Source organism: Hemicordylus capensis, chromosome 6, assembly GCF_027244095.1.
Source record: "Hemicordylus capensis ecotype Gifberg chromosome 6, rHemCap1.1.pri, whole genome shotgun sequence".
In the NCBI taxonomy this organism is placed as follows: domain Eukaryota; kingdom Metazoa; phylum Chordata; class Lepidosauria; order Squamata; family Cordylidae; genus Hemicordylus; species Hemicordylus capensis.
The window spans coordinates 143,007,622-143,034,253 of record NC_069662.1 but is presented as its reverse complement, the minus strand read 5'-3'; the positions used below and the strand labels follow the sequence as shown (position 1 = coordinate 143,034,253).

The following is a 26,632-nucleotide window of genomic DNA, read 5'->3' as shown; positions in this document are numbered from 1 at the left end:
TCTGAGGTCCCGTGCCTTGACACTTAGGGAGGCTCTTCATCACACTTGCAACTGGGGTTATGGCAAGCTCTCTCCCCCTCTCCGCACCGGGAACTCTCAACTCTTAATCCTCCGGCTGTGTCTGCTCCATGCTCGGAGAAAGACAAAAAGGCTCACAAAAAACAACTAAAAAGACGCACCATACAGAAGAGACCAATAAGGAACCACAAAACGGTTGGGTTCTTGCTACCATAGCCAACGGTTATTCTCTGGACTTTTTTTCCCTCCGCCTTACGATCACGTTATCCCAACTCCTTTACACAGAAATCCGACCAAACATCTTCAGATGGAAGAGCCCATTCATCACCTTCTTCTGATTGGAGCAATCAAACCCATACCGTTGATGGTGTTATGGCGCGGCATTTACTCTCTTTTAGTACCGTCTCCGGTCCATCTTAAGGAAAAAATCTGTCATACTTTGGATGTATGCTGTGCTCTCTGTGTTTACATCCGACGAACTGAGGCCATTAGTACCTCTGACCCTCTGTTGGTTTCATTTCATCAGTCGTCTCTAGGAAATAAGTTGTCTAAAGCTACCTTGTCCAGATGGATAAAAACGTGCATTATAATCGCTTATGAGGCCTCTAATCTTTCAGTTCCTAGGGGAATCACCGCCCAGTCTACCCCCAGTGCAGCTACATCTGCGGCATTTTCAGTCAACGCCCTGCTGTTGGAAATATGCAGGGCAGCTACATAGTCTTCCATTACCCCTTTCATTAAACATTACAAAATCTCCTCTTCCCACTCTGCTCAGATGGCATTAGGTCGCACAGTTCTGCAGCAAGTGGTGTGATGTGTCTTCCTAGTCTCCCTCCCATATTCTTTTCCAGCTTGGGCATATCCCAGTGTTAAGGATGGCCTCTTCAACTATGGAAAAAGAAATGTTGATGACCACAGAAGGGCATTCACCTTGGCTTGCTGCCATGGCCTCCCCTCAGCAGTGCTAGAAGGTTGTTATCACAAGAATCCCATTTGCAGAGCGACTATGCCCCGTGGCTCAGGGCAGATCGAAACTACTGAGCACATCCTCCTATACTGCTCGTTCATATAGGCATTTGTGCATTTCTCATCCCCCTAAGAGGAAAATCTTACAGTGCTCATATGTAGTCATCCATCCAAATGCAAAACAAGTCAGACCCTGTTTAGCAAAGAGAACATTTCATGCTTTGTTCCACAAGACTAGCTCTTCTCCTTATGCAGTTGGGGTTGCGTGCCCTTTGCCTTCTCACTTGGTGGTCCCACATCTTGCTGCTATGATACCTTTCAGCCAGTTCAGTGGTACCTATTTATTGTACCGCTGTCTTTCCGGTGGTTGTTGCAGGAGTTTACCTTGTATTTCTTTGTATTTTCTTTATTGTGTGCCTCTTTGGAAAATAGAACCATTTCTTATTTTATTCCTTTTGTTACATAAGTGGCTTTGAGAACTTTTCTTTTGATGAAAAGCTGTATCTATATATTTAATTCTCTAAGGCATGCCCATGGCTAATCCTGTATGTGGCAGCTCTCGTGAGAGTTCGCAAGCAAAAGCACCTGATTGGGCAGTGAGGATTCCATATGCAGATGGAGAGAAGGAGCCTGTAAGAGCAGAAGCACCATGGTGATTGGGAAGTAGGGATTCCATATGCAGATAGGGAGCAGGAGCCTGTGATGCTTAAGGTCATTTGGAATGGAACTGTTACTGGTCAGAAGATGTTCTTGATTGTAGAGGAGAGGAACCTCTCTTTCTCTCTATATATAAAAGGGTAGTGGGCAGGAGTCTGCAAAGAGGGGTTGTGAGAGAGGAAAGAGCCCCTTGAGGAGAAGGAGGCTGCTACTGTGCGAATTAGATGAGGAAACAAGATGAACAAGATCTGTTAACTCAGGGAGGGAGGGAGAGAGAGGACATGAAGGGAGGGGGAAGAAAGAGTGGGGAAGAACGAGTGGAGGAGAGAGAAAGAGAGAAAAAGAAGGGAGGGGAAGAGAGACAAGAGTGAGGGACGGGCCCGAGCCTGTCAGCAGCCTGAGGGGAATGAGTCGCCATGGCGGCACTGGCAGCAAGGAAGGTCCAGTCAACCACTCCTGCTGTTTGGGGCTACCAAGGCCATTGGCGGAGGGAGGCAGGCAAGGGATGGGTCTGGGCCTGTCAGCAGCCTGAGGAGAACGAGCTGCCATTGTGGTGGTGGCAGCGAGGAATAGTTAACCGCTGCTGCTGCTCCTGTGGGAAGGAGCAGGAGCGGGGCTTGAGTGGGGAGGTCTCTGGGGATAGGAGGCTGCAGCTTGGCCAATAGGTGCCAGCAACACTGTAGCCACAACCAAAAGAGGTGAGAGGGATGGAGTAAAGGAATGGTGGAGTGACCAAAAGGGGTGAGGGGGATGGAAGCAACCGGAGGGAGGAGCAGGAGTGCAGCTCAGGTGGGGAGGTGAAGAGGGCTGTGGCAGGGGGTGAGGGGAGCAATCAAGTACTAGCGCGCAGATGGCTCTGCGCAGGTTAAGCTAGTATGAATAAATAAGACATTGTTAACAACTGGTTTGTTAGAAGTTCTCTTGATAGGCTTTCCAGTTAGCTGCTGTCTACTAAATATCTTATACTGTAATAGCTGCATTTCACTGTGTTGGCATGGCTAGTAGGATTCAAGAGGGTTTTGTGTGTTTCCCCCTAGACTGCTATTAAGTTAAAATGGCAAACAGTAAAGAATTTGGGAGCTGGATTTATATGACACAGTGAAAGAGAGAGACCTGGATCAAATGAACACAGGATTCTGTGTGTTATGCAATTCAGTGTAGCGCTGGATTTGATATTTTGTAAAGAATTTTGCATCCTGAAGTTGCCTGTTAAAAAAAATGTTTTTAGCCCTCATGGCTATGAAGACTTGGCAGTGTGTCAGCACTGAAGTCTCAGAAACACCAAGGATCAGGATTTCCTGGTTTGTTTGTTTTTACCTTGTGTACCTCTTTCCTTATTTCCTTGACTAGCAAGTAAGTTGTGCAAATGTGTCGAGTTATGTGTTGTGCATAATTTACACCGAATACCTTTCCAGATTTAGAATTCTGGTTGCTTAGGTACAGTTATTTGTATTTTCTCAAAGTATAGGCAAACTTGCACATAATTCTTGAAAAGTACTTTGGCTTTTCCTTGCTGAAGGATACTGCACAGAAACTATCTGTGGCATTCATGTCGTGTGAGGCCTAAATATGATTGATGTAATGTAGGCCACTTTAAAAAATAAATAAATAAATAAATAAATAAATAAAGCAAGTCCTGTGAGTCAGTATGACTAATCAAATGTAATCAGTGTGAGCTGACATGTAAACCTTTTCAAAGACAAACCTGGCGCACTCTCATCGTCTCCACCCTTGTCATCCCATTTTCTCTCCTTCCTTAGATTGTGAATCCAGTACTACTATGAGTAAGGACATTTTGTAATCAAAATTAACTAATCAAAGTTCCTATTGTCACCAGTGATTTTCACCTAGTCACATTTTTCATCCTGCCCCCTTCTAATAGTCGCTTAAAGGAAAAAAAATAGCTGACCTTACAAGCTATTGCAGTGGTAGCAGGAGAAAGCTGGCAAGTCCAAGCTGGCCTGCTGTCTCATTCCTCCTACACTCTGCCCCACACACTTGCTGCTGCTGTACAAGCAGCCAAAACTGTAAACATGCATCTCTCATTAATTCTTGCTCCCTAGTTTGAGTACTAGGTTTTAAAGTTGGAAAGTTGGAAAGAAAAATGGAAAAACCTCAGCTGAACTGAAAGGTTTTGGAGATCTTCGTCTAGCAATAGCAATAGCAATAGCACTTACATTTATATACCGCTCTATAGCCGGAGCTCTCTAAGCAGTTTACAATGATTTAGCATATTGCCCCCAACATTCTGGGTACTCAGAATGTTGGGGGCAAAGCAGACAATACTAGACAAAGCAGACAATACTAGACTCACTAGAGAAGTTACATTGGTGGCTGGTGTGTAGGGTGGAGTTTTTTTGGTGATGGGCCACCCCCCCCACCTTCCCGGCCTTTGGCTCACTGCCACCTCCCCCCCATTATCTCGTGACCTCCTCATCAGCTCCCACTGGCTTCCCATTATTCTGCTATGATGTGGTATGATGTCACTGCTCTGGTGCCTTGTGTTGGGGCAGTAATGTATTTTATTTATTTATTCAGTTTTTATACCACCCTTCCAAAATGGCTCAGGGTGGTTTACAATTAAAACAAAACCATTAAAATCAATTAACAGTTAAAACAGAGATTATAAAACACCATGAAACAATTGAACAATCAAAACAGTTAAAAACCCTGAAAAAAACCAGGTTACAACATTAAAACCATTTACAACAATTAAAAAACCCTGGAAGGCCAGGCCAAACAGATAGGTTTTGAGGACAACACTATGATGTTGTCACATCACATCATGGTGGTATAATGGGAAGCCAGTGGTGGGGGGCAGGTGGCAGTGGGCAGTGAGTGGGGGACTGTCATGGAAGCCTGAAGAGGGTGAAGTGGTTTCATCATCCATCCCCCCCCGCCGGGGCAGCCTGTATGGAGAACACAGAGCTGGTCTTGTGGTAGCAAGCATGACGTCCCCTTTACTAAGCAGGGTTCACCCTGGTTGCATCTGAATGGGAGATTACATGCATGAGCACTGTAAGACATTCCCCTTAGGGGATGGAGCCACTTTGGGAAGAGTATGCAAGTTCCCTCACTGGCATATCCGATAGAGCTGGGAGATACTCCTGCCTGCAACCTTCGAGAAGCCACTGCCAGTCTGTGTAGACAATATTGAGCTAGATGGGCCAGTGGTCTGACTCGGTATATGAGAGCTTCCTATGTTCCTCTAACACAGGGGCATGCAATTATAGATCTGCTGCAACTGGGCTACATGGGCCCATTGGACCAGTTTAGACATCACATAGAGCTAAGATTATATACTGGCTTTGTGCCATCTCTCAGCTTCAGAAGTGCACACTCTGCCCCAGCCCATGCAAGTATCCAAGGAATTTTAATTCTGATTTAGGTTAGAACCAAATCAAGATCCGTTGTGACATCTGAACCAATCAAGCTTGATTCATTGTAAACCAACACACTCGGAATAAACCAAGATATGAACCTGAGGTTTGAAATGAGTCTCATATCTTGGTTTATTTTAAGGAAGGCTAATTAAAATTATCCAAAAATTATCTGATTGGATGTTGTGGCTGATCCTTGTTTTCTAACCTAAATTGGAATTAGTATCCCTTGGAGGCATCTGTGGACAGGTGAGGCAGTACACACACTCCTGAGACTACAAGATGACACATGGAATCAAGCCTTAATTGTGCTTCTGTGTGAACCATGCTGTCAGAGCAGTGATGTTTCATTGGCAATTCAAGGGTTCTTTAGCTAAGGGTTAAATCCATAGAGCAGGCATCCCCAAACTGCAGCCCTCCAGATGTTGCTGAACTACAACTTCCAGCATACCCAGCCACAAAAAATTGTGTCTAGGGATGCTGCAAGTTGTAGTTCAGCAACATCTGGAGGGCCGCAGTTTGGGGATGCCTGCCATAGAGAGTCAATTGTAATGTACTTTTTAGAAAAATAGTATACATTGTGAAACATGGTAACAGATCTTGACTGTTGATGGTTAGGAGGCCAGGATGCAAATGTACGTGCCGCTAATAAAAACCTTTCATCATACCTGTCCATAGGTGTTGGCCCAGTTCAGGCATAATGTGAAACTACGATTTAATCATGGTTTCTTGTAACAATTGTGAGTTACAGGTCTGCACAATCTCCTTCTACTTTTTCAAATGAAGGGAGAAATGACTACGTTTCTGGTCCTGTTTCAGAACAAATTGTATTGGGGGTGTGTGTTCAGAAATGATGGCAAATCTGGATTATAAAAACCAAATTCAGGAACTAACGTATTCCCTTCCTGTGTGAAGGGAAGGGGCAGTGTATTAGTCCGAGGCACATGCTTGTCACACGAAACAGTGGTTTCAGGTGATAGGTGGACTCAGCCAGTAGGATGCTGGATGTGTTTTCTCCAAGGTTTTATCTAGGCAGTAAAGATGTTCTGCCCTTTAGCTGCTCATTTTCCTTTTGGTAAGTTGTATAAATTAAATCTTGTAGTTTTTCCTAAGAGCAGAATTGTAAGCGATATCTGTGCCAAAATATACATGGGTTGGCTCTTTGATTATGGCCCCAAACTGGATTGTTATTTCAGCTGACAGCTTATTGGCATTGTTTACCTAGTCAATTGACTGGCTTTGCCAAGCTGGGGAGATGTTAGAAATTTCTGAATGAATGAGTAGCAAGCCTAATTGTTGACTGTCGGTATAGTGGCAAAGCTTTGGACAGGGGCTGAAGACATGGTTGAAGTCCCTGGTCACCCAGGAAGGTTCTGGATGCCGTTGGGCGAGTCATGCTAATCTAAATCCTGCATGCATAACGTTTAACCCTAATTTCTATACACGGAGAAAATTAAATGGAAATTAAAAATTAAGACAATGAACAGCAGTAAAACAATATGAAAGCACTTACAGCAGCATAAAACAGAATAGAATGCCTGTCTGAAATAAAAATGTCTTTTAAAGCCTTCTGAAAATAGAGTGGGAAGAAATCTACTGTATCTCCTGTGGAAGAGTTTTCCGAAGTTCTAGTACTAGCACCGAGAAGGCCTAGATGGTAGTACCAGCATCTTTCTCCAACAGAGATGGGCTAGAGAGCAGGACCTCCAATGCCAGTCTTAAAAATTTGAGCAAGTTCTTATGAATGAAGGCTAGCCTGGTTCTAGGCCGACAGACAAGGGCTTAAAACTTAAATTGCACCTGGAAACAAATGTAACCAGAGTAGTTGAAGAAGAACAGGAATAATACGTACTTGCCTGCATTCTGGTGGCTGCTTCCTGTACAGCTAGTAGTTTCCAAACTATTTTTAAAGGCAGGCCCATTTGGAGAGCATTGCAGTAGTCGAGCATAGATGTAAGTTAGGGTGTGGGGAACTGAGGCCAGTTCCACTTTCTCTAGCTAGGGTTGCATCTGGTGAAGCACACAAAGTTGGTAAGAAATGCTTCTAGCTACCAGCATTGCTGGGTCATCAGGGGTAGTACTTGATCCTTCCGGAAGAATGAACCCTGTTTAGGATAGATTGTATATTTCCATCCAGATCACCAGTATGTCTATCTTGTTTTGATTGTGTTTCAGTTCATTTGTTCCTGTTTATACCAGAATTGACCTACAGCAGGGAAATGACTTGATTATCAAGCCGGAGGTTGCCGGTTCGAATCCCCGCTGGTATGTTTAGTATGTTGGTATGTTCCCGTGATATAGGAAGATGCTAAAAGGCATCATCTCACACTGCGCAGGAGGAGGCAATGGTAAACGCCTCCTGTATTCTACCAAAGACAACCACAGGGCTCTGTGGTCGCCAGGAGTTGAAACCGACTCGACAGCACACTTTACCTAGAATTAGAAGTTGGAAATGGGAGTTAGAGCCATGTCTCATTAGCATAATGATTACATTTTTGGCCGAATCTGATCTCTCCTAGCAGTTTCATTTATATGTTAAAACCATGGGAGATGATGGATCCTTGTGGTAACCCACAAGCCAAAGGGCACAGAGTTGGAACAGCAGTCTCCCAGCATCACCTTCTGGAAATGACCACGTGGAACGACTGAAGCTCCTGAAAAAAGAGTTCTGCCTTGTCCAGTTCCAACCAGGTGACCTAGAGGGATATCACAGTTGATGGTCTGAATGCTGCAGGAGTCCAGGAGAATCAACGTGATTGCATCCACCAAGGCCATTTCAGTCCCAAAAGCAGAATCAAGAGCCAGGCTAGAATAGATCCAGATGACCTCTTTTATCCAGAAATGTTTGGCCTTGAGATTACCCTACATGTATCATCATTTTGCTTGAGACTAGAAGGTTTGACATCAGGCAATTAGTTGTTTAACAGTTCAGTTCTATGCTTGTTCCGCCTAGGTTCAATGAAACCTACTTTAGAGTTGCCGCCTAAATGGCCAGGTTCAACACTGGATTTCTTCAAGAAGGGTTTCATCACTGCTTCCTTTATAGCTGCAGGAGCCATATTCTTAAAGTACTGACCATCTCTTATACTGAGAGAGAGAATGCATTTGATAAGGGCACAAATTGAACACAGGTGGCTGGTCACTAGCCTCCGAGAAACCTATCTGCATCCTTGGGCTGAACAAACTGAAAGATACCCAAAGCAGTCTGATTAGGTGGCACCATAGCCATACCAGCCATCAGTTCTGCAATTACTAGGGCATCTAAATTAGAATGGATGTGTGTGATTTTTATATGCAAATATAACTATTGCTTTGCAAATTGGCCACAGTGAGCTACTGGGAGTACCACTGACTCCCTAGCCAAGCCAGATTGTAAAGGCCTCTTATCACTCAGAAACGCTCTCCTGCCAGACATTGTGCAAATGCAATCCTGATGAGGAAATATCTATTTTTCACTGCTGTGTCTGTGAAAGAAAAAAATATTGCTGCTGTTATACAACTATAGCAACAATATTGTTTTTATATACAACATCGTCATAGCAAAAAGTATGAGAGATTTGTTCTCTGGCATCTGCAGGAATTTTTCTGTTGGGGTCGGTGGGGGTGGTGGAATATATATTTTAAAAACATAAATAGAAATCTAATCCATCCATGATTCCAGGGGTTCGGGGGAAGCTCCACTGCTCCCCATAGTTCTCTGGCCCCAGAGGACTCACAGTCTTCAAAACAAAACAAATCCCCTGAAAGAAACACAAGAAACAGCCGCTGGAAAAGACACTGTTGGGATGAAATGAGAGACAGTTGGTGTATCCCTGTTGAATATGAAAGAACCACCACTACAAAATAAATCTTTTTGCCTGGTTAGTAGGGCTGTATGCATGGCCTGCCTCCAGGGTGGATTTGATTGAAATCAAATCGATTTAAATCACGATTTAAATCACTTCCATGGAGCTAACGTATTGTAGACAAACAGAATGCCAAATAGGCAAGCTGTGTTGTGAGCTGCCCAGAGAACAATTTGTTATGGGGCAGCTAACAAATAAAGGTGGTGTTATAATTGCAGTATACCAAAGGATTTACTTTGCCAGCCCAGTAATAGATTCCTTATTGCCCTTTAATGGTATCCGCCCAGAACTGGTTTCCTCGCCAGCGCAGGGACAGGGATGGCTTCTTCACCAGGGAGGGGCTGACCTGGCTGCTCTTGTCTCTGTCATAATATGCCCCTGTGACGAGGCTCTGTTGGAGTTGCGTGCCGGATTGACTTCCTTCCCCACTACTTGTTTCATCTCTGGATCTCAATTGTGGGATGGCTTCCCTAAGAGACCCTTTGTGGCTTGTCAGAACCACTTTTTGTCAGGTGCTTCCATGCAGCTGGGATGTTGTTTAAATAACCTTGCTTCATGGGCACGGGCTGATCTTGTGGGTCTTTACTGGTGATCCATCTTGACAAAATCTGATTTTTGTGATTTGCCCATGTGGGTGAGGGCCAAACGCTACTCCAGTTTCATGGGGAGGTTCTTTGGGAGCTTGTGTGGCTGGGGTGATATTGAAGGGATCCCTAATGCTCTGTAGCATCTGTAAGGGCTAGTCTCTGAATACCTATTTTCATAATACAGGCTGGGTTTCTGCAGAACAAACGTTCCACTGCCAATATTTAAGAGCAGTTGTATGTAGCTACATTTCTGTTCTGCTTCGTTAAATATTCATCTCACTGCTTTCCCCTGGTGCAGAAGAACTCTGTGGCTATTGCTGTTATGGTTGCTGACCTGGCGTTCTTTCCTTCTTATCTTATGCATTGAGGTCACGGCAGACTGGCTCATGGACCGTAATGGCAAAGCAGAGTTCCTGCTAAGCATCTCTCAAAGCTATGTGAAGCATGAATATAAAAATCGGGCAGCATCCACAAAGCTCTCCTGCCCCCCACCCCATACCTAGTTCCAGTAGGTAGCTATTCTATAATTATTTCCAAAGACCTCTGGATTTACAGTTCTTAATACTTGCTGCAAATTGGACTCTTGGCTCATCGTAGGTAAACATTATCTAGTGTGAGTGGGATAATTAAACCTCCGGGACACATTATCACAGATCACATGCAGAAAGCTTAGGCTGAACTGGAGAGAAATTCAGGGGCTTGGGAAGACCAACCTGTTCCTGAAACAAATACTTGAAATCAATGAGTAAGCCTTAAACCTGCAGGCCAGCCTCCCAGTCTTTCTGTTTTAAATCTCACTAAGAGGAGGAAGCCTGGGACCGATATTTCAGTTTGCTTATGGAGGCATTGCATGATCCATTTGTTTATGCAATGTGGATGCTTTCCCGATGAATGAGGTTGTGTATCTCCCACTGATAATTCTTCATGGCAGATGGAGTTATTGACCAATAATAATAGACATTGGTAGTCACTGTTCTGTGGGGCAGGTAAAGGGGAAACTTCACATTTCCCAGACTGGTGGGCCTCAGCAAAAGTATCTGCTCAAAATAATTCCCACAGAAATGAGAATGTCAGCAATGGTGGGTGTGACACAGACTTTTCTTGTGATTAATCTTGGAAAAACATTACAATAAACAGACTGACTGCAACCCTTTTAGTGTTTCCTGCTGTCTTCATTCTTCTTCTTTCTCCTCCCCTTTCAGTGTCTTCCTGGCTGCTCACCACATGGTTTTTGCTGAGTTGGAGAGCCCAGACCTTTCCTGTTGAAGACTGGCTGGAATTAAAATGTCAAAAAGTAGCATTGGAACCTTTTTGTGACAGGGCAGGCTTCTTTGTCTACTGGCAGGATGTTGGGTGTTAACTATTGAAATGTGACAATTGCAAACCGTTGGTTGTTTGTACTTCAGGAGCAGGAGGGATTGCTCAGTCATTGATTTCCGCAGTGGCAGCTGAGGCAGGTGGGCAGAAATTGAGTTGCAGGCCGCACTCTTCTAGCCGCTTCCTTACCCTGCTTGGCTGTCTGTCTCCTCTCACCTCACTCCGCTGTGGCGTTAATTCCAGGCATGCAGGCTGCTCATTTGCCAGGTTCCCCAGCCTGGTGAATGACCAGTCTGCATGCCTGGGGTTAACGCCTCATGGGAGTGAGGCAAGAGGGAGACAGTCAGCCAGGCAGGGGAAGAAGGTGGTGAGGGGAGTACAATCACACCGCACCTGTGGATCATTGTCTCGCACCCCTGCTTCACCGATACTGACCACCACTGAATTTCAGACACAATATTGATAAAATATTCTATATCTTAAATTGTGCAATAATCTTTATTTCCTAACAGAGCCCCAAGTTTTGTCTTCTCTGAAATATGCTAGCCAGACACAATATAAAAGGGAAAACATTGTAGCTGCTTTGAAATCAGGGAAGGGTTGGCCACCCTTCCCCTGATTGACTTTCCAGGGTTTCACCACCACCACCACCCCACACCACCACACTTCTCTCCTCTCCTCTCCCTGCCATTTTCATTCAGCAGTATCTCTGGTGTAGGGCTAACACTTGACTGTCTCCCTCCAGACCCAGTTTACTCATGACTCCCAGCAAGCAAGAAGAACTTGTCTATATAGCGTTGCACATGCAATCTTGTTTAAATCAGTTGTGCTTTCCTATGCATGCACCGTCACCACAACATGGATCCACAGCCCAGCTAGGCACAGCAGTGGGGTGCTAACAATGAACATGTAGCTGTTGACGGCCCAATTTAATTGAGATGCTGGGTGCATGCAAATTCTCTGGGTGCATGCAACACTTCATGAATAAGTTCTTCTCACCCACTTGATGTTTTGTTTACAAGTTTTAAGTTTAGAAAGGTGAAGGAGAACCTGGAACTGGGTGCAGCCTCCAGTGTTTCACTATAGAGTGAAGGAGGGCTTCCACAAAAGCAGCCAACCAGCCTTTGCCTTGTCCTCTGGCTGGCTGGCTGTCTCTGCTGGGTAGAAAGAGAAATGGAGTAACCATTTCCTCCTTCTCTAACTGGGCAAATGGAGTAGGACTGGCAGCTATTCTATTTCTATTCCTATTCCTCTTGCAGAAATAGAAAGAAGCCAAGTCTAGCCAGCTGGCATTCTGTGTTTAGAATTTTTCAGATATGGAGGCAGGGTGTATTGGAGGTGCAGTTATCATCTCTCAACTTGACTATAGGAACATAGGAAGCTGCTTTAAACTAAGTCAGGTCATTTTCCCATCTAGCTCAGTATTGTCTCCACTGCCTGGCACTGGCTCTCCCAAGGTTTCAGGCAGGAGTCTCCCCCAGCCCTATCTGGAGAAGCTAGGGAGTGAATGAACCTTCTGCATGCAAAGCAGATGTCTTACCACTGAGCAATGGCCCCGAACTTCACTGTCTTTCAAGTGGGGGTCACTTTTGAAAAAAATCCTTGAGTGTGAGAGCCATGATCTCCGCACAGTATTGTGCTCTTCTTTGTGTTGGGAGGACCCTTTAAGAGAGAGAGTCCTAGGAAGAAAGCACTGGGAAGGGCTACACTTATCCAAAATGGTGCAGGGGCTCAAGAGGGCTCTGTTTCCTTTAAAGGAGACTCACTCACTCTCTGGTGCAAGGCAAAGAGCAGTATGGCACGGTGAGAATAGTCATTTCTATCAGGGGATCTGTTGAAATTTCCCTCCTCATCTGCAAGGGGGAGTGTGGGAGACCACACATGGGAGGCTGCATTCAGAGCTGGTTGTCTTGTCTCAAGTGACCAGGCCAGTGGCTACATGCAAGCCTAAAGGACTGAAACTGAAATAGGAAGCATGTGGATGATAGAGACTATGGAATGACTAGAGAAGGGGATGGCAGGAGGCGCCCCCACATATAGGCAGGCCTTGTGGTGGTGGGGAACCTCGCCGGGGGGCGGGGGGGGCGGACCAGGCGCCATTTTTACTAGATGCGCCACTGTCTAATAGTGCAGTAGCTTCCATCTTCATCCTCTCTCTTCACTAATAAGGACAAAACATTGTTTTTAAAAAAAGAAAAGCCAAACTGAGTTTCTGGGCATCCTAGATTGTGGGGTGGAGCTACTGGTGTTCCAAGGTGTCCTTGGAACACAAGCTTCCCTTCTCCCCTGGAAGGCCACCTCGCTTCCCCGCCCCCCTCTGTCATCCACCCACCACCTCCTCCCCCACCCTCCACTGCCTACCTCTCCCACTACCTGCTGCTTCACCGTGTCAGCCTTTCCTGCTTCTGGCCCAGGAGTCAGAGGCAGGGAGCATGGGCAAGCATGAGCAATGGCAGTTGAAGGCGGGCAGGCAGCTGGGGTGGCGGCAAGGTGCTGCTGTGGGGGTGGGGTGGGGCTGTGTGTGCACCACTGGGGTGGGGGGTGGGGCTGAACACAGGCTCTCTTTCCTGTTACTACGCCACTGCCAGATTGTACTAAACTTGAAATACAGCATTGCACAGCACATACAAACTTGCAGGTTACATACTGTTCTGAGAGGGGAAACATTTTCTGTTGCACTGCCCTAATGGGGGAATTGCTTCATTTAAACAGTAATGCTCAGAGATAAATTAATATTTTGTTGCTGATGTAAACCCATCTCATAGTCCAGATGGTGGAAATGGTGAAATGGTGAAAAATAGTGGGAGTAAAATTTCATTCCTAGATTATAATGAATGGACTGAAAATGGGGGCAATCTTGCAAATGCAAAACTCTACACTTGCCGAGAAGTGTAAATTAAATTCTACAGGCTTCTCAGAAAGCTTAAGTAACAAGGGAAGTGAATTAGCAGAAATGAATTGCACAAAAGTGAGCTCATTGTGCTAAGGAAGACAATAGTCTTACAGGTTACAGCATCCTGTGCAAAGTAAAATGTGATGAGGACAGATTAAGTAGTATGTAAACTGATTAAAGTAATCTAATTTGCTTTTCATCAGTTGATGCAAAATTGGGAGGGCTTTGTTAGGAGTCTGCAGGGCTAAATGCAATACCCTGGCATTCATTTTTAGCAGGGGGGAAATTGATTATATTTTACAAGTTTCTGTGCATTTTTAACTGCAAAACTCAGTCATGCAGGTTTTGACCTATAAGGAGTGTTTCTGCACTTGAGAAGCATCTCAGACAGCTGGCAAGCTATTAGGAAATGACTGGGCCTGTTTATCTTAGAGGCTGTTGGAGATCAGCTAGGTGAGGTGAGAAAAGCTGCTTATCTGTAACTTTTTCTCTCTGTTGAATGGACACTTTTAAACATTATATTTATATACTACTTTTAGACCAAAAGGGCCTCAAAGCTGTTTAGTATTAAAAAACAAAACAAAAAAACCCCACACACCCTCAAATGCAAAATATTCTTGTATAGAAGAAGCAGATTGTTTTGTTTGATATGAAAATAATCAAAGCTTGAAGAAACATGTTATTCCTTCATATAAGATTGAAAACTAGGTTCCTGCCAGTTCTGAGAGCTGTTAGCTACACAGGTGTAGGAAGAAGTACACCATAATGTGAGAAAAACCTAAAATTGGCCACTTCTGAATGTTCAAAGTACTTCATGCACATCTTCTTAGTAATTGTTACAGGAACCCCACATGATGGGTCTATTATTATGTCACAAAACCATTAGTGGCTTGCCAAATGTTACACAGGAAGTTCATGGCAGAGCAAAGGCAAAGTTTGAACCAAGGGCTTCCAGAGTTCAAGTGGTGTCTCTTGCTACAAAACCTGTAAGAGAAAAGGGGCTAGTATTAAGTGTAAATTAAAGTGTAAATTACACTTGCGTAAAGTATAGTTCATGCCCTTAGTCACTGTGCTATGCTGTACTAATCCTCCTTAGAATTATAGTGCTGTTCACAGTACCTTTAGAAAACCATTTGCTTTTAAGCTAGAGGGGAGAGTGAGCTCCTCAACCAGGAAGCGCTATGAAAGCTGTATTCCTCAACATAAAGCAGAGCTATAGAGGCTTCATGTGGGGCATTTGTCGTCTTTCCAGCCTTATACAATAGTTTTGTGAGCCTTGAAGGGAACATGAGAGCTCACATACAGTTTTCATAGCCCTGCCTTGTGTTGTAAAGGTCAGCACTATGGTGCCACACATTTAGCCCTATCGTCATAGCAGTGGAGAAGCTCTTGATTACCTGGGAGTCTGCCCCAAGCAATCCTAGGTTACAAGGGTTTAGGTTGTGACCTTTAAACTAGAGCAGAATATCAGTTGTGTAACAAGGCACTAAAAATTCCTTGAGCTTGCTGGGGGCACATACTTGTTTATGGGAAATGTACAAAACCTAAATTGTACAGTCCTTGAATTGTAGCTTGACATTTTAGTGAATCTTTAGGAGAGTCTGGTATGCAACCCAAACTAATGGGAGTGAAGGACTCCTTGGCAGCCATCCTGGTTAATATCAGTGTAAGAGATGCTGATTTTAATTAGGGATACACATCCATTATGGGATGCAGGTTTGCGGCCTGTATTTTAGCACCATGTTGTACAATGGGCAGCAGTTTACATAATGATGATTGATCCTGAATCCCCTTGTTGCAACCGTTTTGAGATGTATTAATGTACACATTTTAAAACTTACTGCTTTCCGTTCAGTACAACTAGATTGGTGACCCTATTCTTAAGGCTCAGGGCAGGCAGCAGTTGTTTCTTATTTATTTCCACAACAGACTTATGGTCTGGGTAATTTAAAGCTGGTTCACACAAGCATGCCATGTCATTTGGTGACAGAAGCATCCTGTAAAAATGCCACTGGCCTCTCAACACAAGGTAGTTATGAAGTCCTAAATCTGTGCCTGAGGTCAGCAATGCAAGTAGGCCAGGGCTGCTCAACTTCGGCCCTCCTGCAGATGTTGGCCTACAATTCCCATAATCCCTGGCTATTGGCCATTGTGGCTGGGAATTGTGGGAGTTGTAGTTCAAAAACAGCTGGGGGGCCTAAGTTGAGCAGGCCTGATGTAGGCTAACACATTCAATCCAGACAAGACAGAATGGTTCTGGGCAGTAGGACCTCCCAGTCCTTCAGAACTTTACCACTTCTATTTAGAATAAACTAGGATTCCTTGTGTCCAGCATAGCTGCAGATCCTGGTGTATTCTAATTCAGGATCAGAAGTAGAATCCTCCTCTCTCACTCAAAAGGAAAGGAAGAATGCATGTGCTCAAGGCTAAGGGTTGTCATGCAGAACCATACTTTAATCCTGGTTTTACATGTCACCAGGCCGTAGTCTTGGAGAACTTTGGTTGAAAAGTGGTATATAAATACTCGTTGTTGTTGTTGTTGTTGTCGTAGTAGAAGTAGAAACCACTTTCAAACCTGGTTTGCACACCAAGATAGTTGCCTAGTTTGGAGGTAATCGTGAACCTGTTGGTTTGATCAAGCTAGGAAATTGTGGAGAGAGTCAATTGGGGAGACTCTCTTTGCATGAGAGAGAAAGGAAAGTGTGCAGACCTAAGACTTGGCTGTTCTGTGTATGTGTGAACTGAGCTAGTATAACTGATGAACTGAGCTAGTATAACTAGTATAACTGATGTAACTGATGTATTGGTTGAACAATCATTCCCAGGAAAAAGCAGGAAGCGATGGCATTAAATAATCATTCCTTTGTTGGTAAGACTTTGATGTATTTATCATGAAAAGAAAGTTGAATCCCATCTAAGCAAATGTCACATTTGTGCTCCCAACCTGGGGCTCTGAACAGTAGAGTCATCATGATAATAGACTGCCTTTGCTAAATATTTCCTGTTATGCTTGTCTCCTTCCTTCTGACTCTTCTACTGCTTCCTTGGCACTTCTGCATAAGCTGCATGCCCTTAGTTCTTTTACCTTTAAGGCTTGCTGTGCTGTGTGTTCTCTGCACTCTGCTCCTTATGACCTTGACTGCCATTATTCCAGTCAACTTATCTTTGATCAGTCCCCATGTTCTCTCAGTTCTTTCTTTGAACCTCCATGCTGTCTCCAGTGCCTGGAATACACTTTCTTCTCTGCCTTCCCTCCTCCCTCTTTTCCTCCCCCACACTCCAGAACAATTATTTCTGTGATCTGGCGTTGCACTAGATAAAAATGAGTGTGTTGTCTTTTAGCAGCTATGTTAAGAGTTGCAAGTTTTAGTCCAAGGCATGTTAAGAGCCAGCGTAGTGTAGTGCTTAGAGTGCTGGACTGGGACCATGGAGACCTGAGTTCAAATCCCCATTCAGCCATGATACTAGCTGGGTGACTCTGGGCCAGTCACTTCTCTCTCAGCCTAACCTACTTCGCAGGGTTGTTGTGAGGAGAAACCTAAGTATGTAGTACACCGCTCTGGGCTCCTTGGAGGAAGAGCGGGATATAAAATGTAAAATTTAAAAAAAGAAAAGAAAAGAGTGAATATCAAGTAAGGGGCCTTTTCTGATGTTACTTTCATGATGCAGGCCTTCCAATGGAGTCAGTTTTTTAATGTCCCCTCCCAGGCATGGCAGCTTTTAAAAAGGTGCTCTTACAACAAATCCTAGTCTAAATTGTGGTCCTATTGCGCCAGAGTTAAAAACGGCACAATTCTTTCAAGAGTGACTTATTAAAAGCAGCATATACAAAATAAGCTCATTGATAGCTTTATCTTTACTGGTGCTAAAAATGCTGAAAGGGAGCTATTGAGTCACACAACTCTTCTTTCTAAGGCTGGATGCTTAGGAAGGAGAAAAGTGCTGTGATGGGGCATATGCCTGTGTTGAATGCTGAACTTCTACTGTATTCTGCCTCCATACAGCTGTTGATAATTGGATTTGCTAAACAGAGTTGTATATACAGCTCCCTTGCAGGGTTCTTAATGCAGGTTTCTCCTACACCAGGGGTAGGGGATGATGGGAGTTGTAGTTCAATAACAGCTGGAGAGCCAAGGTTGCCTACCTCTGTCCTAGTTCAAGGAAAGATAGGTAGAGGTATGTGAGAACAAGGGAAACCTGGGTTGCCCTCAAGGGGGCAGGGCACAGTTAATCACTGTGACTAAATGTAACACGTGTTGACACAGCTTTGCCAACACAGCTTTGCCAACATGTTTGTGTGAAGACTAAGTAAAAAGTAAAGTGTGCCGTCAAGTCAGTTTCGACTCCTGGCGCCCACAGAGCCCTGTGCTTGTCTTTGGTAGAATTCAGGAGGGGTTTACCATTGCCATCGCCTGCGCAGTATGAGATGATGCCTTTCAGCATCTTCCTATATCACTGCTGCCTGATATAGGTATTTCCCATAGTCTGGGAAACATACCAGTGGGGATTTGAACCAGCACCCTTCTGCTTGTTAGTCAAGCCTTTTCCCGCTGCGCCACTTACGGTGGTGGGTGAGGACTTGCCAGCAGTTTTCCCAGGACTGAGATGGAGGAAGCAAGTTAAAACAGGCACTTCAGCAGACTGCAAGCAGCCCATGCTAGGAAGGCTTTTTGCACAAAGCTGCCTCCAGGGACAAAGCAGTAAACAAACAAAAAACCATTCCTGCAGGAGAGAGATCTGCTAGGTGCATGGCATGTCTATATTCTGTTCAGGCCTTGAAAAGACAGAAGATGGGGAAAACCCTACCCATAATACAATAGCTGTTTGTTTTGTGTTGGCAAAGCAGGAGGCTAATGTAGAAAGCACAATCGGAGGTACCACACTCTCTGTTTATCTGCTTGCTTTATAGTTGGCGTTTTCCCAGCCAGCGCAAACATTGTTTTGTTGGACTGGTTTTAGAAGTTAAGGTCCATATAAAAATCTCCTGGAAAAATCTGGCTTGATGTGTTAAACACCTGTGGGGATAGGTGGGTTGTGACAGTTGCATAGGGCTGAAAACATAGAATCTTGCCGTCCTAGTTTCTGTGGTTTCACTATGAAAATAAGAAGCCTTTGTTGTGCACCTTACTCAATATTGGCCCAGGTTGAAGATCCCCTTCTATTTTACTGGAGTGACAGAAGAAATGGGGATGAAGGGGTTAATGATGCACCGTTTAAGACTCAAGTCTGCAAGCACTGAAGTCAGGAAGTACCGTACTAAGCTTGGCTTGAGTGCCAGCCCAATGCTGCATTTCCTGGCTCTGCTATACTTGCTTGCTTTGCTTCTCAGCTAAGGATGCGAAGATAGATCTCAGCATGTTATCCACCACCACCACCCTTGAAGTAGCTGAAAACAAGTCTTCCTATGTATCTATTTCAATATGTCAACAGTAACATTTTGCTCCTTTGATAGAAGCACTTTATATCTAGAAACGTGTTTCTCTAAAAGGAAATGGTGTGCTTCACTCATTAGCATTTTGATGGTAATGTGTCTGAATTGTCTGCTGGTTTCAATACTAATCACTCTGAGGTAGGAGACCAGAACACTCCTCTTTCAAAGTGTATGTCCAGCAGTTGTTTTGAGTTTCTCTGTGTTTGGCTTAAAGCCCTTGATGGAAATGTTCCCTAAGGCCCAGTGCACTCATAACTTGCTTGCTTTCTTAATGATGGCGAGAAGATTGAAGGTGTACCCTGGGCTTGTGTGCTCTCCCCTTCTTTTGCTTCTGCCTCAGTTGCCTCCTCACTTTCATTTTTGGAACTAGTTGAGTTCATTCACATATGACCTGATTTTGATACTAATTATAGTTAGCTTCAAGCTGGTGTTGGATGCTAGTTTGCAAATCCTGGTTCAAGTTAACATCGGTGGCAGCATAAGGTTGCACCATGGTTAGCTGAAAAAGGAAATAAGCGAAGACAATTGTGTACAAGAGTGGGAGGGAAGAAGTGTGTGGTTTCATGGCAAACTTTTGACTTAACCATGTTTAGGAGATCCAGGAACATAATGCATTCATTCTGGGCCCAAGTGCCGCAGAGCCAAGAGGAAAATCCTGGTATCTTAAAATGTATGTTGGTGTGAATCTTAGAATACAAGAGGTATCTTTCACATGTTGACTGAGGGCAGCCTTATTAATTAATTAATTATATTTTTATACTGCCTGATATGTATATCTCTAGGCAGTGTACAGAATTTAAAATATTTAAAAGTCACAAATTAAAATACATGACAATAAAAACAATAGAATAAAATAATTAAAACACATTTTTAAAATTAATTCTAATTAAAAGCCTGAGAGAACAGGAAGGTCTTGAGGTGCTTCCTGAAAACAGTGGAGGAGATGCTGTTATTCCAGCAGGAAGCTTATACCAAAGCCCTAGGGTAGCCACAGAGAAAGCCCGGTCCTGGGTTGCCACCAAATGAGCTGGTGGCAACCGTAACCAGACCCCTCCAGAAGATCGTAACAGGCGGCAGGGATTGCGTCAAAGGAGGCGTTCTCTCAAATAGCCTAGACGTAAGCCATTAAGGGCTTTATAGGTAATAACCAGAACTTTGTATTTCACCCGGAAACGTATTGGCAGCCAGCACAGTTCTTTTAGAACCGGTGTTATATGGTCCCTTTGTGTTGTCCCAGAGACCAATCTGGCTGCCGCATTTTGTACCAGGGGTAGTTTCTGGACTATGCACTCCCTACATAGAGCGCATTACAGTTAGCCTTGCAGGTAAATACTCCAAATGTATCTGCCCATAAATTGTGTTTTACTGTATCTACCTGTTACAGGACAGCTTGAATGGTACTAGGAGCTCTAGGAAGTATCTTGTTCAGAAGAGTCTGTTATACTAGCAAATGGCAAATTGAAAGGCTGGCTAAGGGCTTTTTCTTCCTCCCATTTATGGTTTTCTTTGGCTTTTCCTGCCCCCTTTTATTCTTCTCTTGTGAGAACCGATGTGGTTTCATGGCAAGTAATATAAACTGAGCCAGAGAGCCCTTGATTCAAATCCAGGGCCATCTCTAGGTTTGTATTGTTTGGCTGTATGGATGGATTGACTGGAAGTCCATTGGAGGAATGGCATCTTGGTCCCAACAAATTTAAGGCAGAAGTAGAAATGTTTTTATTTTATCGTGGAACGTCTGTTATACAGTATATGTAAGACACTTGAGTTTGGAAATTGTTTATGTGAACTAATAAAAGTGGTATCAGATTGCATCACTAAGGAAAGCATTTACAGCTCTTCTCCAAAGAACAATTTTATGTTCTGGCATGTCTTGACGTCCTTCCTGTTTTCCATGGAGATAATCAGTAACTGCAAGGTTATGTGTGTTAGACAACTCATGCAGAACTGCTGTCCAATTGCAGGGGAAATGTATCTTCCTTTTAAAAATTGCTTTGTATTTGAGGAAGACTGGAATCTATGCTCCAAGAATATTTATTGGGAATATCTCTTCTGCCCACCGCCGCCCCCCAGCGAAAGATATGGGAGTATGAGAAAAGTGTTGCTCCAGTGAATTATGAAAGGTTTACTACTGAGTAAGGTCTCTTACTCAGCTTCTTAAGCAAGGCCATATGCTTCTAGCTTTTTATTTTATTTATTTTGTTTTCTCTCTATGTAATGCAGATTTGTAGATCCACCTTATCTGACTATGTTAGTAATAAGGTCTTCTGGGTAAACTAAATTTTTAAAGAGTTGCTGCACTCGCACTCTCTTTCTCTCTCTCACCTTTAAAAAATAATAAAATTATTTTTCTCCCCACTCCTTCTCCAGGCTCCTGACAAAAGGAAAGCATTAGAAGAGACCAAAGCTTATACAACTCAGTCTTTAGCCAGTGTTGCTTATCAGATCAATGCATTGGCCAACAATGTGCTCCAACTACTGGACATCCAAGCATCCCAGCTCCGGAGAATGGAGTCCTCAATCAATCATATTTCCCAGGTAATCTTTTTCTTCAGAGAATTGTGATGTCAAGACATGTTGCTTGTATAATCGGTCAATGCAAGAGATATTGAGATTGTTCATATGGTGTGCCAAGCCATGGTTTGGCATGAGGTGAGTGAACTTTGGGGTTCCCATCCACATGCTCGGATTCCCTTCCTTTTGCTACAATCTGGGTTTGCCATTGCTTCTGAGCCAACTGAACTTGACCTCCAAACCAGAATGTCAGACCACAGTTTGGCTGTGATTTGCGGTTGGAAGGGTGAGTGCAAACCATAGTTTTCTGGTTTGGCTGTAATGGCAACATGTAGCTTGCTGCAAAATACAAAGTACAGGATGATGTAAGGGAAGGAAAGAGTAGCAGTCTCAGGCTCTCTCACATAAGGTCAAACTTCTGTTTGGTGTTGCATCTGAACCATCTACTGAACAGGGTAAGGTGGGTTTGACATGGGGAAAGAACTCCTCTTCAGTGAAGCATGTTATTTTGAAAACTAGGTGTGAGCACTGTACTATTTTATACATACAGTTATGCTGAATTGTGAACTAATGACACCTTAGAGTGACAGCATGGGTATGTGAACTGTACTTCAAAATTCCCCTTCCTTTGGCATTAGTTAGCCAAGGTAGCAATCTTTCAGCCACTTAAGGTGCACATCTAGACTTATGCATTTTGCTAGGATTGGCCAGGCTGCTTAGTGGCTTTGACTTCAATGAAACACTTAATTCAAGAAGCATTTTAACATAGTTTATTGTTGAACTGTCTCTGGCACAGAGCTAAATTTCTTGGAGTTGACCAGTCTGAGATGGGATGGAAGCTGAGAAGAGAGGTATATTTAGCCAGAGGTTGCAGAGGTGAACTAGATTGATTTAAAACTACCATCAAAATCTTTGCTGGCCTCTAAGCCTTCAGTCGGATGTCTCTCTCCATTAATGATTCTGATGCCACCTCTTTCTGAACAGGGTTATTATTTATTTTTAAAACTGATTTTAAGGGTTTTTAAATTGCTTTGTATTATATTTTGTATTTTCTCTCCCCCACCCCTATTTTGGTCTGTATTGATTTTAATGTGGTTTTGTTTTTGTTTTTATTTTATATTTTAATGCTGTGTTGTGAGCTGCCCAGAGAACAATTTGTTATGGGGCAGCTAATAAAGTTGATGTTGGTTGATTATTTTATTTTATTTTGATTAACTGGTCAGGAGTGGAACTTCAAACACGCAGAAGTGATAACAGAATGTGAGAAAATGAGATAAATGACTGGTTAATCTTTAAATAAAAGTGAGCTTTACCCAATGGCCTCTCTTTTGTTGAAAAAAGACTGCTTTTTAAAAGCAAATCACCATTTTCTATTGCTTTTTATGTAAATACCTTGAGACTTGGGAAGGGCCAACCATGTCTATCAGCAGCATATGCCTCACTGACTTCAAATTTGAGATAAGACCCAGTTCCTTCGTGTGGAGTTCAGCTTCCCTACCTTCTCCCAATTCCATCAACCTCTGGATCCAGTGAACTATATAGTGTAGCCATCCAGTTTCAAAATGTTCCTGCTTGACAAAATGCACAGGTGAAAGAGAAATAATGGACAAGCTTCAGCTATAGGCACCAAGTTTTCAAATCACAATGTTATATAATATTCACTTAGTTTTAATGTACATTAATGCACATTAACAATTTAGAAAATAAGATTTTAAAATGCAATGTAAATCGTTAATTGCAACTAGCTAGGCATAGGTATAATATGCAAATAAAGTATTTAGTGGGAAGATTTTTCTGTTTTTCCTTAGGCCATTCCCACAAGAGTACAAATGGAAAGTGAAAATGTAACCAGCTTTCCCTTCTCCCCAGTTGTGTCTTTCATCATGTTGCTCACCCACACCAACCTCTGTGTCCAAACTACTTGTATTTTTAGACGGGAACTTGTAGTACACATTTAAAAAGTGGTTTGATATTGGCGGGTTTGTGGATGTAAATTTCTGCTTAATCTTATAAAGCTATTTTGTATTTTTTGCTGGCTTATTAATACTAATTGTGTCATAGTGAAAACTCCGTTGGTACAAAAGGTGCAGCCCCTTGTTTCATTTAGCCCTTGGCTTGAGCTGAAGGCCCTTCTGTGCAAAAAGCTATTGAGTCACCTGATACATGAACTGTTTGCTAAAAGATTGCGAACAATTTGTGCTTTGTAAAGCCTTTTGAGAATCTTTAGCAAGGCCACTTGTAGCTCTTTTGGTTGTAAGGCCTTTTGGAAATTATTCCCAGTACTATGAGCCTCTTCAAGTTAATTTATAAAATTAACTAGCATAATTTAGTATCTAGTTCTAGCAATGTGTGGCTCTGTTTAAATGTTAATTGTACCAAGGCTTTCATTAAATTAGTCTTTTAAAAAATCTGTTGCCCAGGGCAAGGAGCATGGGCTGTGTAGTTCAGTGGAAGAATACCTGATGTTTATATGCAGAAGGTCCCAGGTTCAATCCCTGGCCTCTTCGGTAGGGCTAGAAAAGACTCCTGTGAAACTTTGGGGAACTGCTGCCAGTCAGTTGTGGCTGAAGATGATAGGAGTTGTAGTTCAACAACTGCTGGAGAGCCAAGGTTGCCTACCCCTGATGTAGACAATACTGAGCCAGATGGTCTGAATCTATATAAGGCTGCTTCCTATGTTCTCTTAGTGATTGTATGTGTGATGGTTGTTGGCCCCTTTGATATGCCTGTATGGATATGGAAAACAGGATGTAAATTCTTTGCCATCACTCTTTTATATTTCTGGAATATAAATTAGAGTATGCAGAGTTGATATATCAAGTTTGAGCCATTTCTAGGTATGCTGGGGAACGGTGGCATTTACATGGGAAAGCAAAGCACACACCCCCACCACTAAGCAACCCTTTCCTACTAATCTGTAGGTTCTTAGAGGATCACTCTGGTTCTCGCAGAATGTTCATGCTATTGGGCAGTTCTCTTAGCATGGCTAGCTCTGGAATCTATTTACAGATTACTTCCATGCAGTGGAATCTGGGTTGCACCCCAATGCGTGTGGAACAGCTTTAATTATCTTATAGTATTAAAGTCCATTTAAAGGCCACCAATGTTGTGTTTATTTGTGCCCAGTTTGTTTTAATGGCCTCTCCTGCAACTGTGTGGAAAAGTTTCGTAAGCTTGCATTTATCACACCGGTCTGTGTGCTGATGGATGTAAATGAAATTCTAGAGATTACAGCCTCAAGTAAAACAGCAGTTGCTACTTGAGATTCATATGTTAGAGCTGAGGATGAGAAGGCCAAAGATTACAATTTTATAATCATGGATGTTCCTCTGGAGTATGGTGCCCTTCAGTCCTTTGTGTAGATGGCCTTAAAAGGGGGTTAGACAAATTCATAAAGGGCATATCTACCAATAGCTACTAGTCTTGATGTCTTTTTGCCATCTCCAGGTTCAAAGGCAGAGCATCACTGAAACCCGTTGTAAAACAGAAGCAGGAGAAGTGCTTTGCCTACATACTCTGCTTCTGGGTCTCCTGGAGGCATCTGGTTGACCACTGTGGGGAAACAAGAGGCGCTAAATGGAAATAAAGCTGTTTTTGTGTTCAATAGCATGTAAAAGTTCTCTGTACAGCATGGGTGGGCTGTATATAGGAAGCTGCCATGTACTGAGTCAAACTATTGGTCCATCTAGCTCAGTAATGGTTATGCTTCTCTAAACTTGCAGTCTGGCCATTGGAGCAGGAATGAGAGGAAATCCAAGGGACTACAACTGCTGTGTTAAAAATTAGACATTTTTTTCAAATTGTCCTAAGCTTGGGCACTCAAAATCAGCTGAAGTAGGAAGTCTTTGTAACATTTTTGGAAAATATCTGAGCATTAACAAGTTTCTAGGAAGAGGTTTCATAATTGGTGCCCTTTCTGGAACATACCATGTCTTGACTGATGCCAGCAACTTTTAACCACCAATTTGAAAAACAAAATAATCTTGTGTAGCCTTTAATGTTTTTGTCAGATCATTTGAAAGCAGTTGCTTATGATCTATTGTGCTAAAGATGAGTATCTGTTTGTATATGCCTGTGATCTGAGAAGCCAGAAGTTAATTTCCATAGTGACTTTTCTTCATGCATCTTTTTAAAAAAAAATAGATTTCTGATGAAGTTATCAGAAAAGCATCATTACTTTTGGAATAGCTTGAATGATGTTGTGATGACTAATATATGATTGATATATCTTTAGAAAGTTGCATAATATTTAGCAGTGTAAACTTGTGCCAAAGGATTGATTTTTTTTTTAAAGCATGTGTAACTCTCTTTTGTGTCAGTTGTGGGGGTGTGTATCATCATCACAAAATCAAAAGCTGCTCTTGAACAATGAGTTCCTTTTTATACGTAACCCGGTATTACCAACCACCAAATGTTCTGAAATAATATCAGACCTCAAATACAAATTGCTGTAATCATGAGATGTACTTGTGCTGTGTGTGCGCGTTGTTTCTCTCTCCCTTTATCCTTTTGCAAACCATTACTCTATTATTTCTCAGTTTAACATGAGAACTAAATTGCATGTATAAAATGACCCTCTTTCCATTAAGAACCATAATAGTCCCTGAGAGATCTCAACACATTTATGATGTTTTGTATAAAATAAAAATTGAATATGATGAATATGTATATACCACTTTACAACCAAAGCGGTTTACATAGAATAAAACAAACAAACAAAATGGCTCCTCACGATCTAAAAAAGAAGAAAGGTAAGATAGACCCCAGCAACAGCCACTGGAGGGATGCTGTGCTGGGGATGGATAGTGTGAGTTTGCTCTCCCCCTGCTCAGTAAAGAGAATCACCACTTTTGAAAAGGTGTCTCTTTGCTCAGTTAGCAGAGGACTACTTAATACTTGGTATTTGGTGTGCCTAGTATACGAAATACTTAGTATTTGGTGCTTTAGAGTGTCCAAAGCACTTCATTAATCTTGTTATAGTCATGTTTCATCTTTCCTCCAAGGAGCTCAGGGCAACGTACATGGAT

General features: G+C 42.9%; 1 protein-coding gene across 7 annotated transcripts in view; it reads left to right on the top strand.

Moving 5' to 3' along the window:
• ABI1 (abl interactor 1) overlaps nucleotides 1–26,632 on the top strand; it is a 146,564-nt gene that overhangs the window by 39,695 nt on the left and 80,237 nt on the right. For 6 of the 7 annotated variants that reach the window (XM_053262377.1, XM_053262376.1, XM_053262373.1 and 3 more), the window contains exon 2: nucleotides 21,462–21,629. In XM_053262377.1, the coding sequence (XP_053118352.1) occupies nucleotides 21,600–21,629 (30 nt within the window). In that variant the 5' untranslated portion in view covers nucleotides 21,462–21,599. Of the gene's footprint in view, nucleotides 1–21,461; nucleotides 21,630–26,632 lie in introns of those variants that run through there. The other variant, XM_053262381.1, reaches the window with a different exon arrangement.